Source organism: Bos mutus, chromosome 19, assembly GCF_027580195.1.
Source record: "Bos mutus isolate GX-2022 chromosome 19, NWIPB_WYAK_1.1, whole genome shotgun sequence".
In the NCBI taxonomy this organism is placed as follows: Eukaryota; Metazoa; Chordata; class Mammalia; order Artiodactyla; family Bovidae; genus Bos; species Bos mutus.
In genome coordinates this window covers 2,247,029-2,266,088 of record NC_091635.1, presented here as the reverse complement: position 1 = coordinate 2,266,088, position 19,060 = coordinate 2,247,029, and the positions used below count along the sequence as shown (strand labels likewise).

At 46.5% G+C, this 19,060-nt stretch overlaps 1 protein-coding gene across 6 annotated transcripts in view; it reads right to left on the bottom strand.

The window, feature by feature from the left end:
- The window catches only part of MAP2K6 (mitogen-activated protein kinase kinase 6), a 150,971-nt gene that overhangs the window by 53,273 nt on the left and 78,638 nt on the right, over window positions 1-19,060 (bottom strand). For all 6 annotated transcript variants that reach the window (XM_005899317.2, XM_070388994.1, XM_070388992.1 and 3 more), the window contains exons 3-10: window positions 15,855-15,903; window positions 14,743-14,856; window positions 13,019-13,138; window positions 11,689-11,805; window positions 10,965-11,016; window positions 3,967-4,094; window positions 2,866-2,943; window positions 875-1,014 (exon numbers count right to left, since the gene is read on the bottom strand). In XM_005899317.2, the coding sequence (XP_005899379.2) occupies window positions 875-1,014; window positions 2,866-2,943; window positions 3,967-4,094; window positions 10,965-11,016; window positions 11,689-11,805; window positions 13,019-13,138; window positions 14,743-14,856; window positions 15,855-15,903 (798 nt within the window). The remainder of the gene's footprint in view (window positions 1-874; window positions 1,015-2,865; window positions 2,944-3,966; window positions 4,095-10,964; window positions 11,017-11,688; window positions 11,806-13,018; window positions 13,139-14,742; window positions 14,857-15,854; window positions 15,904-19,060) is intronic.

Sequence of the window (19,060 nt, the reverse complement as noted above, 5' to 3'; positions counted from 1 at the left end):
TCCAGCATCCCTTGCAATGATCATCAGTATCAAGTCATGCTGGGCACCCTGGGGCCCGTGCAGACGGAAATCACCAGGTTTTCTGGAGAAAAACAATCCCCTCTTCTAGTTTCCTCAATTCCACCAGCAATTTCCATGAAAACAAACTCACGGCATCAGTATGGCTCCTTCCATCTCTTCCCCCAACTTTCTTTTCCCTTCTTAGACGTGCCCCCTCCCCAGCCGGAACTGTCCACTGTCCACTTCCGGGCAAGCAGAGCCATCAGTGAGCAAGCCTTCTCTAAGAATCAGCCTAAAACACCAGAATCACTTGGTAAGACTTCCAGGTGCCTAAGGGAAGCTCTGAATGTAGCCTCCGTCGTCTTCTCCAGGCTTATTCTTTGCGTCATATCTCCTCCCCACCCGAGCCCTCCAGTGGGTCCCCCACCTCTCTCTTTATGCCCTGGCCCACATCAGATGGCTCAGCCTCTCATCAAACAGTTTCCCACGCCTGTGTCAGGGTGCATGAGATTCCTCCCACCTGGAACACCTTCTCCTCCTCCACTTCCCTTTTCCCTGGCACACACCTCACCTGGTCCCAGCTCAGGATTTATCTCCTCCAGAAACTCTCCCCTAAGGCCTTTCCTCTGAGTTCCCCCCAAAGACCCAGTGCCCGTTTCCCTCTGGACCTGGGCTAGAATGACTGAGCTGGGACACTCCCCTCTGTGGCTCCGAGCTCAGCGGGGACCAGGCAGAGCCATCTTTGTTGCTTAGCAACGAGGATACACTCCATCAACACTAGGAGTGGATGTGGGCACGTGGATTAGACCGATGGAGGAAGTCAGGAGGACCCCTTCCACCTTCACCCTGGCTTCTGGGAGACACGCTTTCTTACCACTGTGAGGTAAAGTCAACAAACTCTTCGGAGAACTTGTCTGCGGGCAGCTGCGGCGAAGGCTCCTCCACCACCTGTTTGAGCTGCTGGAAAGGAGTCCCCCATGAGTCGTAGGGAAACCGGAGGATGGCCAGCTCGATCTGGAAGGGAGAGGTACACAGGAGGTGAGAGCTGACTCTGGGCTACTGTGTACCGGGCAGCTGCTGGGGCATCCATGTCGTCCCAGGAGGCGGAGGGCAACCGGACGGGGACAGTCCGGTGAAACGTGCAGAGGGGACGCCAATGATGACGTGTTCGCTAGCGGTGTGCCCCCACGTCCTGGAGCTAGGGGTGACATGGTCCGGGAGACAGCCCCTCACCAAGAGGAAATCCACCCGGAATATTCACCGGAAGGACTGATGCTGAAGCTCCAGTACTTTGGCCACCTGATGCTAAGAGTGGACTCATTGGGAAAGACCCTGACGCTGGGAAAGATTGAGGGCAGAAGGAGAAGGGGACGACAGAGGATGAGACGGCCGGATAGCATCACTGACTTGATGAACATGAGTTTGAGTAATCATCCAGCTGGTGATGGACAGGGAGGCCTGGCATGCTGCAGTCCACGGGGTCACAAAGAGTCGAACACCACTGAGCGACTGAACAATAACCTCACTGAAACCCAGTGTGGCACTTCATAAAACTGTGAGCCAGCAGTGTGCAACTTCAGGATGAAAGGGGCCAGGTTTTCAAACGTTTAGTCTAAAAAGCAGTTCTCGCCCGAAGACGCTTACCTCTGCTGCCATCTGCTGGCCACACGCTGGAATGAAAACAAACAGGGCCAAAGGACTGCTCGGTTTTTGGACTTGAGTAAAGGCCGCCTTGCTGTTACAAGATCACGTGCCTTCTGGGCAAGGACGTGAAATAGCTCACGGGATTTACTCAGCTGCTGTGTCTGGGAAGGAACCAGGACCACCATGGATCCTTCCAGACCTCGGTGATCCACTGAAAATTTACGATCAGCAGAGTTACAAATCAGGCTCTCACCGTGTATAACTTCAGGGCTGTGCCTGAGGAAATGAGCCTGTTTGTTAGTATGTGCTGGGGCTATACCTGCAGTCAACAGCCAAGACTGCTCTCATAACCATATTCCGAGAAGCTGAGCCCATGTCTTGGATACAAAGCTCTCCATATTAGCGTCTAGGACGGGTGGCATAGATTGGGAGTTTGGGATGGACATGTACACAGTGCTGTCTTTAAAACAGACAACCCACAAGGGCCTGTTGTACAGCCCAGGGAACTCGGCTCAACATTTTGTAATAACCTAAGTGGGAAAGGAATTGGAAAAAAATAGATAGAAGTAAACTGCATCACTTTACTGTACACCTGAAACCAGCACCACATTGTGATCAACTACGTGGCTGAGAGGACAAAGCATCTGCCTGCAATGCCTGGATTCAGTCCCTGGGTCAGGAAGGTCCCCTGGAGAAGGGAATGGCCACTCATTCCAGTATTCTTGCCTAGGAAATCCCATGGACAGCGGAGCCTGGCGGGCTACAGTCCATGGGATTGAAGAGAGTCAACTAAGCAACTAAAAACACGCTCCGATATAAAACAAAAAATTTTTTTAAAAAGCTCTATCAGGGTCCACACAGATTCGTGCTCTTGGAGTAGCCTGAGCCTCTGCATGCTTGATTAGAGTAGTTTAAATTTAAACCCTAAGGATAACTCTCAGGAACAGCAGCCAGACCCTCTCGTTTTACAGCTCAGAACAGTGAGACTGCCTGTGTGACTCCATCCGTCACACAAGGGCACACAACTCCTTGGAGGTGGAATGAAGAGAACTGGGTTTGCCCAGTTCCCGTTCAGTGTTTCTGCTGCCCCGCTCTGCGGACAATCTTGCTCTCTCAGATCAGCTTCAAGGGCGTCCACCTCTTGCTCTTGAGGTCTGCCCCACCGCAGCTTCATGCCCCAATACTCCCTGCCCCCAGCCCACAATTATTATCACACACTACCATGGTGATGCCCAAACTCCAGATGTCGGACTTCACGCTGTATCCCTTCTGGTTGAGCTCTGGGTTTATTCTCTCGGGCTGGAAAGGAGACAGAAAAAGACGACTGAGATGACACTCTTGGCTCAGTAAAGTCTCGGGGGTGGGGTGGCAGTGGCTGCCAAGTGAGCGGCTGTGAGCCATTAACACGCCTCCCGGGCCAGGAGTCTCACTCACGACAGTGAAGACCAATGTCTCCACGGGGCTTACAGACATCTTTTCTTGGAGACGACAACGCGTCAGAGTCCCCTCACAACTCAAAAGCAACTTCAGTTTGGCCTTCCAAAGAGCATGACATACAGTCGACCATTACGCTGCCCGCCTTGAAGTTTCCTTGTTTAAAAGACCAACAGTCCAGGGACTTCCTTGGCAGTCCAGTGGTCAAGCTTCCTCCTTCCAGGGGGGGACATGGGTTCGATCCCTGGCCGGGGAACTAAGATCCCGTATGCTGCAGGGCAACTAAGTTCTGCACCCTGCAACTAAGACTCAAGGCAGCCAAATAAATGAATAAAATACCAACAGTCCAGAACTCAGTGAAAACAATCTGCAAGAGTCACTGGGCTACGGTCTGGTATTAACAACCTCAACCACTTTTAGGTAATCGTGGACACAAAGCTTTTAAATTCCAAGCACGTGTTCATTTCCAAATAGAGTATTTACAGTAGAAGTCCCTTAACTTAAAGGGAATCCCAAGGTCTCTGCCAAAAGCAATGAATCTTCACAGCTACGAGGCTCCCTCGGGACTAACGTAACGGACTTGCCTGGGGAATTGCAATTCCTCTCTCTCTGCTATTCTCAACAGACAGCGCAGAGTGGAGAACTGGGCTCTATGTAGTGCTTTTTCAGAGAGTATACCTCTTCCTCTGATTTTTTTTTTTTCAAATATAAGAGAAGGAAGGGCCTCGGGATTTTAGACAGGAGACATTTAAGAAGAAAGAAAGTGGAGGATACTTCTTGTGCTTTGGGCATATTTCAGTGCTCCCTCCTTGGCCGCCCAGGTCGTGATTCCTGGCAGGGTTTGAAGGCACTTGCTCTCCCAACGCCACCCCCAGGCGCTGTACTCACGGCCATGTACGGTTTGCATCCGGCATCGATGGTTTTAGCCACGGAGTCGACCAGGTAGCCGCTGATTCCAAAGTCGCACATCTTCACCTGGCCCAGAGCGTTGATGAGCACGTTGGAGGGCTTGACATCTGCAAGCAGAGAGTCGGGAGCCTGGGGGCGCAGCGGCAGCTCTCTGCCACCAGGGGGCCTGGAGCCTCCACGCCCGCCCCGGCGCGCCCTCAAGACTCATCCCAAAAGGAACTGCCACCCCAGTTACACAACACGAACTACACTCCGATAGAACATGATCTTTTTTAAAAAGAAGGAAAAACACCAAAGCTAAGAAGAAAGGGGGAAAAGCAACTTGATTTCCTTATCATTAAAATTTGTTAATGTTTTTCTTTTTATTGTGGTAGAAGTCACATAACATAAAACATACTGTTTTTTACCATATAACTGTCCAGTTCAGAGGCACTGAATACACTCATATTGTCATGCAACTCTCATCATCATCCATCTCCTGGATTTTCCACCTTCCTAAACTGAAACTCTGTCCCCAGTAAGTACTCACTGCCCATTCTCCCTGCCCTCTCCACCATCCTGACCTCGGCATCTCCCAGTGTACTTTCTGACGCCATGAATTTGACTATTCTAGGTCCCATGCATAAGTGGCATCAAGCAGTATTTGTCTGCACCTACTATATATTGGAATGCATTTCTCTTGAGAGCCCCTTGGACTGCAAGGAGATCCAACCAGTCTATTCTAAAGGAGATCAGTCCTGAGTGTTCTTTGGAAGGACTGATGCTAAAGCTGAAACTCCAGTACTTTGGCCACCTCATGCAAAGAGTTGACTCATTGGAAAAGACCCTGATGCTGGGAGGGATTGGGGGCAGAAGGAGAAGGGGACGACAGAGGATGAGACGGCTGGATGGCATCATGGACCCGATGGACCTGAGTTTGAGTGAACTCCAGGAGTTGGTGATGGACCGGGAGGCCTGGCGTGCTGCGGTTCATGGGGTCGCAAAGAGTCGGACACGACTGAGTGGATGAACTGAACTGAACTGAACTGACTATATATTGGAATGCATTTCTAAGGTTGACTTAATATTTTTACTTCGGTTTACCAAAGCAGAGTTTACTAAGTTGACGTGGGTTACGGAAAACTTAAAGGACATACTTATATATGCATGAAAGACAGACCCTAAAATGATAATATCAGTGTTCAAAATGAATAGTCAGAAAAAAATCCCATGGACAGAGGAGCCTCGTGGGCTACCGGCCATGGGGTCACAAGAGTCGGACACGCCTGAGTGATTAAACCACCACCACCAGAGAGGGTTTACTCTGCAGCTCTTAAATGAACTCCTCAATGAACGTTTTTCATTAGCTCATTCAGTGTCATGTCATTAGTTCTGGTTCTGACGGATCTTGGGTGAGTGGTCTGCTTTCTATTTCATACTTGTCCTTCTCGTCAGACTGGGAATCCATCCATGGAAACAACTGCCTCCTCTAATTTCTCATCTTCATCGTTCCCGTACAGGTGGTGAGAACTTAAAACTTGATGACTGAGCCAAACGCCCAGCTCCCTGGGCAGTTGTCTCTGTTATGCTAGAGGCCTAAGCCCTAGAGATCTGAACGTTACCGCGCTGTCCCGTCACGAACAAGTCCGTGTTGTGCCCCAAGCATGTATTACGAAGGTGGAGCTTGTGCCAAGTGTTACGATGATGCTTTAAAAGCCCAGCTCCTAATGATCTAGTCTGCATTTAGTGGACTGAAAAGGCAGACTGGGACATAATACATCAACTATACTTCTGCAAGAGGTGCGTCAGAAGTTACAGGTGTAACTCATCATAAACCCAGACAGTCCAGGCCAGGAGGCGGGTCACAGAATATGCATGTGGGTAGAGTGGGCTTCCCGGAGGAAAGAATCCACCTGCAATGCAGGAGAGGAGACGCAGGTTCGAACCCTGGGTTGGGAAGATCCCCTGGAGAAGGAAATGGCAACCCACTCCAGTATTCTTGCCTGGAGAATCCCATGGACAGAGGAGCCTCGTGGGCTACCGGCCATGGGGTCACAAGAGTTGGACACGCCTGAGTGACTAAACCACCACCACCAGAGAGGGTTTACTCTGCAGCTCTTAAATGAACTCCTCAGTCTGAAAAGATAAAATGCATCCTCCCAAGCAGATGAACCATCGTTAGGTCTGGATGATGAAAGTAGAAATTTAGAAAATTAATTTTTTTCTAAGTGACACGTTTCACAAAGGGCACATACTCAAAAGAAAAAAATTATTCTAAAAACTTTAAAAATTATCCTTTATAATTTTCCCTTAAACAACAGATACACAAATTTCATTTTATTATCTTCTACCCTTTGTAAACATTCTCTGCTATGAATGAAATGTATCATAATTTTGAAATAAGCCTTTAAAATTCAGTTTCGCATTTGTGGGTAATCTGCATCCCTTTTCTTAACTGGATCTCTCCCCACTTTCTTTTTTGCCTCTTCTTCCTTTACATTTTTCCCATTTTTGATAGTAACAGTCAATAACAGCCATCATAACAGGCATGTTTTTTGAGACATCTTACATTATTTCAGGCTCAGAGTATAACAGTGTTCAGGTCACAACTACCTATAAGCTACCAACACTGTTCATACACTGATTATACACACTCTTCCAAGAAGCCTTCCTTGACTCCAGTCACGCGTGCTAATCACGTCCTTCTTCTGTATTCTACCTACACTACTTCTGTGGTTGTTACTTTCTTTTTTTTTTTTTGAAATGGGTATAATAATAGTGCATATATCATATGTTATTTATACTATTTATATTCCTTAATCCCACAAAGTACTTCTCCCCTCTACTGTCTCACCTCTCCCCCTGTCAGAGAGAGAGAGAAAAATTCTCACCACGGTCTTCTTCTTTTTTTTTTTTTTGAAAATATGTACCATGAGGTACTTTAGTTATTTTCAGTATTCATCCCACTAGCATAATATCTAAGACAGAACTATGTCATACCATATTCTTTTTTTTTTTTTTCTGAAAAATTTCACAATATAATGTTGATAGTTTACCATGAAGAAATTAAGAAAAGAGAATAGTTTCTAATGTTTATCCAAGTATTGACTGTTCATAGTGCTCTTTACTCCTTCCTGTATTTCCCAGTTTTGTTTTGATATTATCATCATTCATAAAGGACTTTATCATTTTTTATAGCTCGTGCATGCTTCCTTAGCTTTCATTTCTCTGAAGGTGTTTTCACCCCCATTTCAAAAGATACTTTCAATGAATATCTATTACAGAATTGACAGCTTTAATTTTTCAGCACTTTATTTATTTTTTTTTTGATAAATTTAACGCCTTTTATTGCCATACCTCATTTTACTGTGCTTTGCTTTAGTGAGCTTTATAGATACATGTTTTTTTTTTTCCTTGTTAATTTTCTGTTTAGTTGATCTATCCATAAGTGTGAGTGGGGTATTAAAGTCTCCCACTATTATTGTGTTATTGTTAATTTCTCCTTTCATACTTGTTAGGATTTGTCTTACATACTCATGGTGCTCCCATGTTGGGTGGATATATATTTATAATTGTTATATCTTCTTCTTGGATTGATCCTTTGATCATTATGTGGTGACCTTCTTTGTCTCTTTTCACAGCCTTTGTTTTAAAGTCTAATTTATCTGATACGAGTATCGTGACTCCTGCTTTCTTTTGGTCCCAATTTGCATGGAAAATCTTTTTCCAGCCCTACACTTTCAGTCTGTGTGTGTCCCCTGTTTTGAGGTGGGTCTCTTGTAGACAACATATGTAGGGGTCTTGTTTTTGTATCCATTCAGCCAGTCTTTGTCTTTTGGTTGGGGCATTCAACCCATTTACGTTTAAGGTAATTACTAATAAGTATGATCCCGTTGCCATTTACTTTATTGTTTTGGGTTCGAGTTTATACACCATTTTTGTGTTTCCTGTCTTGAGAATATCCTTTAGTATTTGTTGGAGAGCTGGTTTGGTGGTGCAGAATTCTCTCAGCTTTTGCTTGTCTGAAAAGCTTTTGATTTCTCCTTCATACTTGAATGAGATCCTTGCTGGGTACAATAATCTGGGCTGTAGGTTATTTTCTCTCATTATTTTAAGTATGTCTTGCCATTCCCTCCTGGCTTGAAGAGTTTCTATTGAAAGATCAGCTGTTATCCTTATGGGAATTCCCTTGTGTGTTATTTGTTGTTTTTCCCTTGCTGCTTTTAATATTTGTTCTTTGTGTTTGATCTTTGTTAATTTGATTAATATGTGTCTTGGGGTGTTTCTCCTTGGGTTTATCCTGTTTGGGACTCTCTGGGTTTCTTGGACTTGGGTGATTATTTCCTTCCCCACTTTAGGGAAGTTTTCAACTATTATCTCCTCAAGTATTTTCTCATGGTCTTTCTTTTTGTCTTCTTCTTCTGGAACCCCTATGATTCGAATGTTGTAGCGTTTAATATTGTCCTGGAGGTCTCTGAGATTGTCCTCATTTCTTTTAATTTGTTTTTCTTTTATCCTCTCTGATTCATTTATTTCTGCCATTCTATCTTCTAATTCACTAATCCTATCTTCTGCCTCTGTTATTCTACTATTTGTTGGCTCCAGAGTGTTTTTAATTTCATTTATTGCATTATTCATTATATACTGACTCTTTTTTATTTCTTCTAGGTCCTTGTTAAACCTTTCTTGCATCTTCTCAATCCTTGTCTCCAGGCTATTTATCTGTGATTCCATTTTAATTTCAAGATTTTGGATCAATTTCACTATCATTATTTGGAATTCTTTATCAGGTAGATTCCCTATCTCTTCCTCTTTTGTTTGGTTTGGTGGGCATTTATCCTGTTCCTTTATCTGCTGGGTATTCCTCTGTCTCTTCATCTTGTTTAAATTGCTGAGTTTGGGAGTCCTTTCTGTATTCTGGCAGTTTGTGGAGTTCTCTTTATTGTGGTGTTTCCTTGCTGTGTGTGGGTATGTAGAGGTGGCTTATCAAGGTTTCCTGGTTAGGGAAGCTTGTGTCGGTGTTCTGGTGGGTGGAGCTGTATTTCTTCTCTTTGTTCAGTCGCGCTATGGGGAGGGAGGGAGGGATGCTGCAAACAAATGACACTGGCGTGCGCTCGCAGTGCCTCAGCCACACTGGGTCTGCCCCTCTCACGGGCGCGTGTAGCCTCCCTGCCCACACTGCTCAGGCTCTAGGTTGTTCCGCCGGGAACAATCCGAGGCTGGCCCTGGGTTGCATGCACCTCCCAGGTCCAAGCCGCTCTGGTTCAGGCACTCAGGTAGTCCTCAGAGGCGCAGACTCAGTTGGGGCTGCGTTTTGTGCTCTTCCCAGGTCCGAGCAGCTCAGGTGATGAGGTGTTTGGCGAGCGCCAATGCTGCGACTTATCGCCTCCCCCCCACTTGGTTATCTGGGTGTAAAACCGGCGCACCTTCTCAGGCAGATGTTGACCGTCCAGACCCCCAAGAAGTTTTAGTTAGCAAAGAAGCCAGTTTTATAGATAATGTCTCTCTGGGGCTGTGATTGCCCCCTTCCGGCTCTGGCTGCCTGTCACCGGAGGGGGAAGGTTTGCAGCCGGCTACCTCTGTTTAGTCCTTTGTCCCGTGCGCGGGCTGGCGGTGTCTTAGGTTAGGGCTGGCTTTTCGCATGGTAGATATCCCACAGTCTGGTTTGCTAGCCCAAATTATTTCGCTCAGATAGCGCTCAGGTATTCAGGCCAGATTCTTACTCTCAGCGATGCAGCCCGCGCGCCCTCCCTGCCCAGCCCGCTTGCTAATGGCGGATGCAGGCGTCTGCGCTGCTTCTCCGCTGGAGGAGTTACCGTAGGGCTCGCAATCTGCGAGTTTTAATTGTTTATTTATTTTTTCTCCCTGTTATGTTGTCCTCTGTGCTTCCAAAGCTCGGCACGGATTCGGCAGTGAGAAGGTTTCCTGGTGTTTGGAAACTTCTCTCTTTTTTTACTCCTTCCCGGGACGGAACTCCGTCCCTCCCTCTTTGTCTCTTTTTTGTCTTTAATATTTTTTTCCTACCTCCTTTCGAGGAGTTGGGTTGCTTTTCTGGGTGCCTGATGTCCTCTGCCGGCATTCAGAAGTTGTTCTGTGGAATTTACTCGACGTTTAAATGCTCTTTTGATGAATTTGTGGGGGAGAAAGTGTTTTCCCTGTCCTACTCCTCCGCCATCTTGGCGCCTTCCCCGGTTGTTACTTTCATATTTCTCACGTGGGTTTTTTCCCCCATGTGTCATATACTTGCCTCACTCCCCTACCAAGAACTCCTCCTGTGTAGGATTTGGATAAGAATATATTTTCTTCATAGATACCTGTCAGGGCATCTGTTGTAGCGCTGTATAAATATAGTGCTGTATAAATGCTGGGAAACAATTACACAAGATACATGGACGGATGAAGGCATGGAAGACAGATGGCAGAAAGGGTATCTGGGTGGGTGGGTGGGTGGGTGGATGGATGAAGAGGTAACAGGTCAACAGAGAGCCAGGAGGGAGAAGAGGAAGACAGTCCAGCCAACCTTTCACCCTGTCCTGCCTCCCGCTGTCTGAACAGGCCGAGCTTTATGCCAGAACTTCTCAGACCCTCACCGCCCAAGAATTACCCAGGGAGCTTGTTAAAATGGCGGTTCTGACCCAGTTGGTCTTGGGACTCAAGATTCCGCTTTTCTAACAAGCTCTCCAGCGATGGCCAATACTAGGTGAATTTTTATCATATTCTCTAAAATTCTCAATGGGTAATACCATTGCTCTCTTTGACAACTGGCAGTTCACATTCAAGTTAGGCCTAATCCACAGCTCACGTCCCCTGATGTCCTCAGATAATATTGAGCAGCTCCTTATACGATTTGCTATCCAATCCCAAAGGAAAGCCCCTCCTCTGTTCTCTTGCCTGACTCAATTTTATCCACTGGGGAGAAAAAAGAAATTAATAAAACTCAGGTGAAAGAAATAAAATTGATAAAAAGGAACAGCCAAGGCAGCCCCATGGACACTTACCTCGGTGAATGACAGACAGCTTACTGTGCAAATGCTCTAAGGCTTTTACAATCTGCAAGAGAAACACAAGGTGGATTTATGTCCCCCATCACTGGACAGCAACTGCATCTTAAGTAAATCCCCATTTATTATCCCTGGCTTACAGTCCCAAGGGGAGGTATTTTCTCCAACAGTGGTCTTCCTAGCCAGGAAAACACACAGGAAGTCGTACAAATTAGACCCTGCCCAGCAGAGAGATGACATCAGAGCACAGAGAGGCAGTCTCACTGGTATGTTCTGATTCTCTAACTTGACCCCAGCATCTTTTCCTCTCCTCCCTCCTGGGCCTCAATAGCCATGAAGGGCGCAGCTTCCTCCTCTGCTTGCTCCCTTCTGCGCCTATTAATCCTAAGGAAACATTTACTCCCCACAAACGAAAATCAAAATAAACCAGTATCAGAACAAAGACACCAGGAACATGGTCCTAGCCGATGAACGTGCTGCTCAGAGGCATTTCAGCTGAAAGCCTCCCAGGCCGAGTCAGGAGCAGAACCTCGTGTAGGTCAAGCCCAGAAAGAGGAGTATCCATTGATCCATCCAGTTACACACTCGTGCAATCAACACACACAGACGGGATGGGCACTCCGGTCCAGGCGGTGCTTCCCAGTACAGACAGAACAGAGACACACGAGGCCCAGACCTCCCCGCACTCCTTGGACGGAGCTGGGGCTCGCGATGTACTCACAGAAACTGCTATTTTCCCTAAGATGTCCTCTGGAATTGTTTGGCCTTTATCGATCACTTGTTTGTAGAATTTATCTAGGGACGTGTCCATGAGCTCCATGCAGATCCAGACATCCCCCTGGAGGCCGGTTGGTTTGGAGACAGTCAGAGAGGATGGAAAGATGAGAGGAGGAAGCAGTTAGCATCTGTCAGGAGGAACAGGCCACTCCCTGTGTGAGCTTTTGGAGGAAATGCAGTGTCCTTCGAGATCTCAGTGAAATTTATAAATGGGCAATATTACCTCCAAAAAGCAAGCCAGCAGACAGCCAAACAGATATGCCTGTGATCACCCACTCCTTAATGAAAACTAGGTTCTAAATGCTAACACCCACAAGCTATAGGATGCCAGAAACCCAAGCCTTTACCATTACTGTTATCTAAGACAGCAGTCTCCAGGCTTTTTGGCTTCAGGGACCAATTCTGTGGAAGATAATTTATCCATGGACCAGAGCGGGGCGGGGGTGGGGGGCATGATTTCAGGCTGATTCAAGTGCATTACATTTATCGTGCACTTTGCTTCTATTATTATTACATCAGCTCCACCTCGGAACATCGGGCATTAAATCCGGGAGGTGGGGGACCCCTGCTCTGGGAGTTATGACCAGATACCAACTCTATGCCTGACTTCCCGCACTGACCACTGGCCACAGTTTATCATTTAAAGCTGGTTATAAGAGGGAGATGAAAACAGCTAACAATGAGGACCTGTGTACAGCACAGGAAACTCTACTCAAACACTCTGTAATGGGCTGTACAGGGAAATACCTTTAAACGCGTGAGCACATATACACAGGGCTGATTCATGGTGCTGTACAGCAGAAACTAACAACATGCAAATCAAGTATACCCTAATAAAAAGTTTTTAGAAAGGGGACGGGATGAGAATTCATACTGTCGTAAAGTGAAAAGCAGAATTAGAAAAAAGAAGCAAATATGAGGCCAATCCACTGCACAAGGCTGCCTGGAGCTCATCAAGTGGCCAAAAGACCAGAGTATTTGCGATTTCAAGGGATTGATACAAATCCATCTACAAGTTGATAGAGACCGTTCTGCCAAAAGAGACAAACCAGAACAGGAAGGAGAAAGGGAACCCCAGCATTTTGAAAGGGCTAAACACACTGGAAAATATTATGGTTTCCAGCTAACTGCACCAACATTTCACGAGCATGAAACTCTCTACAGAAGACAAGTCGGACAAGGAAGCGCCCTGTGACTGCAGGTGTTTGCGAGATCCGGGAAGCGTCTTTTTCAGTTACCGCCTGCCTTGCAGCTTTGAAGGCACTACCACCTACCTCACGGAAGAGTGCGCCGTAAAAGGTGACCGTGAAGGGACAGTCCACGGTCCTCATGGAGATATCCAGATCCATCAGGAGCCGCTTCTGCTCTTGGCTGTTTACCGTGGCCCGGATCCGCTGATCGGAATGCACGGAAAATGGATGGTTACTGTCCTGAGGATGGGTCTGTCGACAAGGCAGGGACCCCAAAGGATCCCCTCCCGAGAACAGTAGGAAAATTCACAGCATAGCTTCTAGCAACAACTGCTCAAATACCTACCCTAAAGGAATGCCTATCTGTAACAAATGAAAAGTAAGGAAGACTGTTATTCACTTGATGTACTGAATAATCCCTAGGAGAGAAGCAAACTGATTGTCTACTGCGGAGAGTGTGCAAATGTTTGGGAAGACATTTCCAAGTTACAAAACAGTCTGACTTATCATGTGGGTTTAGCACAAGGAGGCCAGAGTATTCATTGATGTGGGGCTGATTTGGGCTCATACAAGGGAAAAAAAAAAGCCGAAATTCCCTCTTTATGAACAGGTAAAAATATATGGACCCTAAACAGAAACTGCAGAAGAGTTAGTTGATTGAGGAATGGGATAAGGAGGAGTTGAACTGAAATGGAGACACAGTTCATGTCTCTCTCTTCTAAGAGAAGAGAGACTAACCACACCAGTCAGCGCAGCCTCACAGGCAACACGACTGTGTCATTAAATGACAATATAGTATCACGAGGCTTTCACATTTTTTGCCTGCGGAGCAGAGAGTCTGCAGGAGATGAAACTGGAAAATCTACAAGGTAAGGGAAAGATGTCAGCATTCTCCAAAAAATAAAAGGAATCCAGGTCATCTGACCATCCACATGCCTGACAACCCATCTAGAATTAACACACTGGGCCCGCTCCAAGGTCCTCCCAACATCTACTCAAGAAATATGCGATGATTCTAAATTTCTTTTTATAGCTCCAAAACTAGGCAAATTCGCTCAAGATGACTTTACCCTCCTCTGTTTCCACAAATAGAGGCAATTTTGTCTCTCAGTTTGGGTTTCCTGATTTTCAGGGACAGATTCTTTAAAAGCAACAGAATAAAGCTTAAAAAGAGACTCATGAGACAGAAAACCAAAAGCCATGTGCAAGCTCGCATCTGGATTCCTATTTGAAAAACCAACGGGAGAAAAAACAACAAAACGATCAAGGTGACGTTCATTCGGACCTGGTGGTGGATGACACTGAGGAAGTACTGTTGCTTCTTTTACGTGTGATGATGTCGCTGGTGGTCGTGGTGGTTTAGTCACTAAGTCATGTCTGGCTCTTGTGACCCCATGGGCTGTAGAGCCCACCAGGCTCCTCTGTCTGTGGAATTCTCCAGGCAAGAATATTGGCATGAGTAGCCATTTCGTTCTCTAGGGGATTTTCCCAACCCAGGGATCAAACCCACGTCTCCTGCATCGCAAGTGCGAGCCACCGGGGAAGCACGATGTGGTGGCTGCATAAAACAACTAAAAAGAGGGGGTAGGATTCAGCAGTTCAAAAAGACCCAGTTGCTGCTACTCATACCAAGGAGGCATTTTTGACATATTTGGAGGGAAATATCGTTCGCCACAAATAGGATTTTCTGTCTCACCCCATAGAGTGAGACCTCATAGTCTTGATTCTGTGAAAGGAGCCCATTTGCAGCTGGGAGGGACAAACATATGCACCAGGACCGGAAAACGTCTGGGGAGCGCGAACACTACCTTCACCGCCATGATCTGCTCGCTGGGCACATGCCGCATCTTCTCCACCACCCCGTACGCCCCCCGGCCCAGCTCCACGATGGGCTCCAGGTCATCTGCCTTCACCTCAAAGTTCTGCAGGAGACAAAAGCGAGAGTTCGATAGGAAGTTCAGCTCAGTGCAGTCGCTCAGTCGCGTCCGGCTCTGCGACCCCGTGGACCACAGCACGCCAGGCCTCCCTGTCCATCACCAACTCCCGGAGTTCACTCAAACTCATGTCCATCGAGTTGGTGATGCCATGCAACCATCTCATCCTCTGTCGTCCCCTTCTCCTCCTGCCCCCAATCCCTCCCAGCATCAGGGTTTTTCCAGTGAGTCAACTCTTTGCATGAGGTGGCCAAAGTATTGGAGCTTCAGCTTCAACATCAGTCCTGCCAATGAACATTCAGGACTGATCGCCTTTAGGATGGACTGGCTGGATCTGCTTGCAGTCCCAGGGACTCTCAAGAGTCTTCTCCAGCACCATGGTTCAGAAGCATCCATTCTTTAGCGCTCAGCAATAGGAAAAAAGGAAAGAAACCAGACACAGGCTACCCTGTCCTCCCTCTGGTTCCTCTGAGCAGTCCAAGGGTCCTTTCTGGTCCAGAACCTTCTGGTCTAGAAGCTTTGCCCAGCAGCCACTGAAAGCAAGAAGTGCCCGGGAGATGTGCAGACGCCCACTGTGGGCCCCCCTTTGTCCCGGGCAATACAGAGGTCCAGTTCCAGCTCAGGCGCCGAACGGCGCAGGGAGCGCTGCCCCACACAGCGGGTCTTCAGCTCCGCCCCTCGATGACCCTCAGGTCCACCTGCTGACTCCTGGCGGCTAGCTCTAGGCCTGGACTTGGCAGAGCGTGGCCCAAAACAAACCATCTCTTCGCCTCAGAGACCTCCCATCAGAACCACAACAGCCCGATCCCAATTTGACATTTAAAATAGCAACTGCTCCACAGACCACTTCTGTTTACATTCAGACGTTATTGACCCAACAACCCCTGACAGCATGTTATGGAAAATTCATTTTTTCCCACTGGCCAGTGGCAAAGCAGACATATGGAAGGGTCAGGACGTTAACGGGCAGACACGACTTTTCTCACCTGATTTCCAATAGAAATGCAAGCTTTGGAGTCTAAATCCCGCGGTGGCCTGCAAAAGAGAAAGGAAAAACATGAGATATTTAATTGAATGTGACCTTCCCAAATCCTACGAGACTGGAGAGAGTTCTCCTTAAAAATAAGGTGAAAGCTCATGAGTAAAATAAAGCAGCATAAACAGGTTAATAGTGTGGGAACTGGAACAAACAGATGTTCTTAGAAATCACAGTCTCTGCACTTCAATTTCTTCTTTATTACGAAGATATTAGTACACTTCCTCATAGAATAAGAGTGGCTGCTAAAGGAGATGTTCTAAGCAAAATGCTTACTAGCAGAATGACTGGCATACATTAAAAATATAAATATGCAATATATAAACTACATTATATGTAATAACATACATATACATTATATAAAATAATTATATATAATATAATTACTTACACAGGGGCTTACTGGAATAGCCCAATTATTCCCCTAACAGTACACACACACACACACACACACACACACACGGCTACAGGCTCCCCAGGTAGTACTAGCGGTAAAGAATCCACCTGCAATTTCGGAGACCTGGGTTCAATCCTTGAGTCAGAAAGATCCCCTGGAGGATGGCGTGGCAACCCACTCCAGTATTCTTGCCTGGAGAATCCCATGGACAGAGGAGCCTCGTGGGTTACCGTGTATAATTCTACCCCTCCTACTGAAACTAAATAAAACAATAACGAAAATGTGGGAACATAAACGCAGATACCACGCCAATCTAAGGCTTCAGTGGCAATCCTTCTGAAATGAATAGAAAACACAAACTAAGGTTTTTCTAAATTAATTTAAAACCCGGACTGAGAGGCAGGAATAAAGACGAACACACACACACACACACACAGAGGTGATGCTTTTATAAATCCTGTGTCTCTAAGCAGAGAATTTTTCTTCAGAAACACCTTCCAGAGGAATTAAATTTTCTGAGAAATCTGACTTCTCACTCTTAAAGCCTCCGAAGCTCTTTTTCTTTAGTTGTCACCAACGGCTTGTACTAATCCCAACGGAACTTTGAAATAAAGGCAAATATTATTTGAAACATGTGACTAATATAAACAGTGAAAAATCCTTTGCAATTGTTCAGACCCTTCCTTTTGTAAAGAATGAAGCAACAGAAAAGGTCACTAGTTAATTATTCAGGGCTACCTCCAAGGGCATGCCATCCAGCGAGGCTGTTGGGTAAGACCTCTTCCAGAGCTAATATTCTAGCATTCATACAAGGGCTCTGCAAATCACAGTCAGTGAGTGCGTGCGAAGTCACTTCAGTTGGGTCTGACTCTGCGAGATCCCATGGACTGTAGCCCACCAGACTCCTCTGTCCATGGGATTCTCCAGGCAAGAACGCTGGAGTGGGTTGCCATTTCCTCCTCCAGGGGATCTTCCCAACCCAGGGATCAAACTCACATCTCCTGTGGCTCCTGCATTGCAGGAGGATTCTTTATCTCTGAGCCACCAGGGAAGCCCATCAATTACAGTCTGTGACCCAGCAATGGGTGAATTTTACATGTTTAAAGGGCTGTAAAAAACAAACAAGAAACAATCTTCAGCAGAGGCCATTGTGGCCTGGTAGCCCCAAATATTTACTATCTGGTCTTTGGCACAAAAAGTTTGCTGATTCCAGTTTTATTCTAACCTTGCATTATAACTCTACCTAATAGGAGGGTTTCATGCCATTTTCCAGAATGAGAAAAATGAAACCCAGAAAAACTCAGTGATATGCTGAACACACAGTCCTCAACAGGGCTGAAAATAAAACTCATGTCATCCGAGTCTCAGCCTTGACCTACGGAGAAGGGGGTACAGACGCTGAAAACTGGGTTAAGTGCTTTCCTTGCATTTCCTATCATTGAAACACACACACACACACGACTCATTATTCCCACATTCCAGATGAAAACCTGTTTGACTGAGACTTAAGCTATCTTCCTCCCGAGTGGTGAAGCTATGACTCACTCCACATCCGACTAAATCCTAGGAACCTGCCCCGCCCAGACCCTCTCTAGTGTAATTGATCACCAGCCCCCACCACGAGGGCTTCGGGCTCAGCAAGGCGGCCAGAAGCATGAAATGATGGCCTGAGGTGGACAGCCTGTCTGGGATTAGTTGACGCTGTAACCGGTCCAGGGCACACTCGTCTGTCTGGGGCAGTGAGGTTTAAACTGTGGGTGGACATTCTGTGTCGCTTATTCAATATTTCAGTCCTCCAGGAAGAAAAGCGAACTTATTACAAAACTCCTAACCCTGTAAGGCCAAAGGTATTCCAGAGGCCACCTGCTATGATTGTTTTCTATAAACAGCCAGCTTTGATTTATGAAAATAATTGTTTATTTATACTTCTACATGAGTAACGAGTTTACTGGTTACTATTACACTTATTTGCCTGGGCTTCCCCAGGGGCTTAGCAGTAAAGAATCCTCCTGCAATGCAGGAGACTTGGGTTCGATTCCTGGGTTGGGAAGAGCCCACTTTGGGGAAGCATGGCAACCCACCCCAGTATTCTTCCCTGGAGAATTCCATGAATAGAGGAGCCTGGCGGGCTGCAGTTCATGGAGTCACAAAGAGTCGGAAACGACTCAAGCGACTGAGCATGCATCCATTATTTGCCTATAAATAACAATATTTACTTATAATCTAATGATAATATAAAGCACCTAATTGGGCCAGAGACCATGCAAGACCCTTTAAATCCAAAGTCTTTTTCAATTTTCACAGCTCTTAGAGGTATTAGCTTTACTCTTTTAAAATATTTATTTACCTCTTCTGGGCCTTGGTTGCGGCGTGTGGGATCTTTAGCTGTGGCGTGTGGGGTCTAGCCTCCTGACCAGGGATTGAACCTGAAAACCGGGTTAACTGCTCTCCTGCCAACTCCACTGGCAGCATGGAGTCTGAACCACTGGGCCACCAAGGAAGCCCCAGCATTAGCTCTGTTTGAATGTGAAAAATGGACACTGAAACAGGCTAAATAATTCAAGGTCACTCAGTGAGACGGTGACACTGGAACGCAGAGCCACGCGTGACGTCCTCTCAACTACAGAGTAAGCGACCCCGCCTCTCATGGGCCATTTGGCTCTGGTCGCCGGGTCTAACATGTGGCCAAGAGCACATACTTGAGGGTCAGAGAGCCCTCAGTCTGTAGGCCAGCTCTCCCACTTATTAAGTGAAATAAT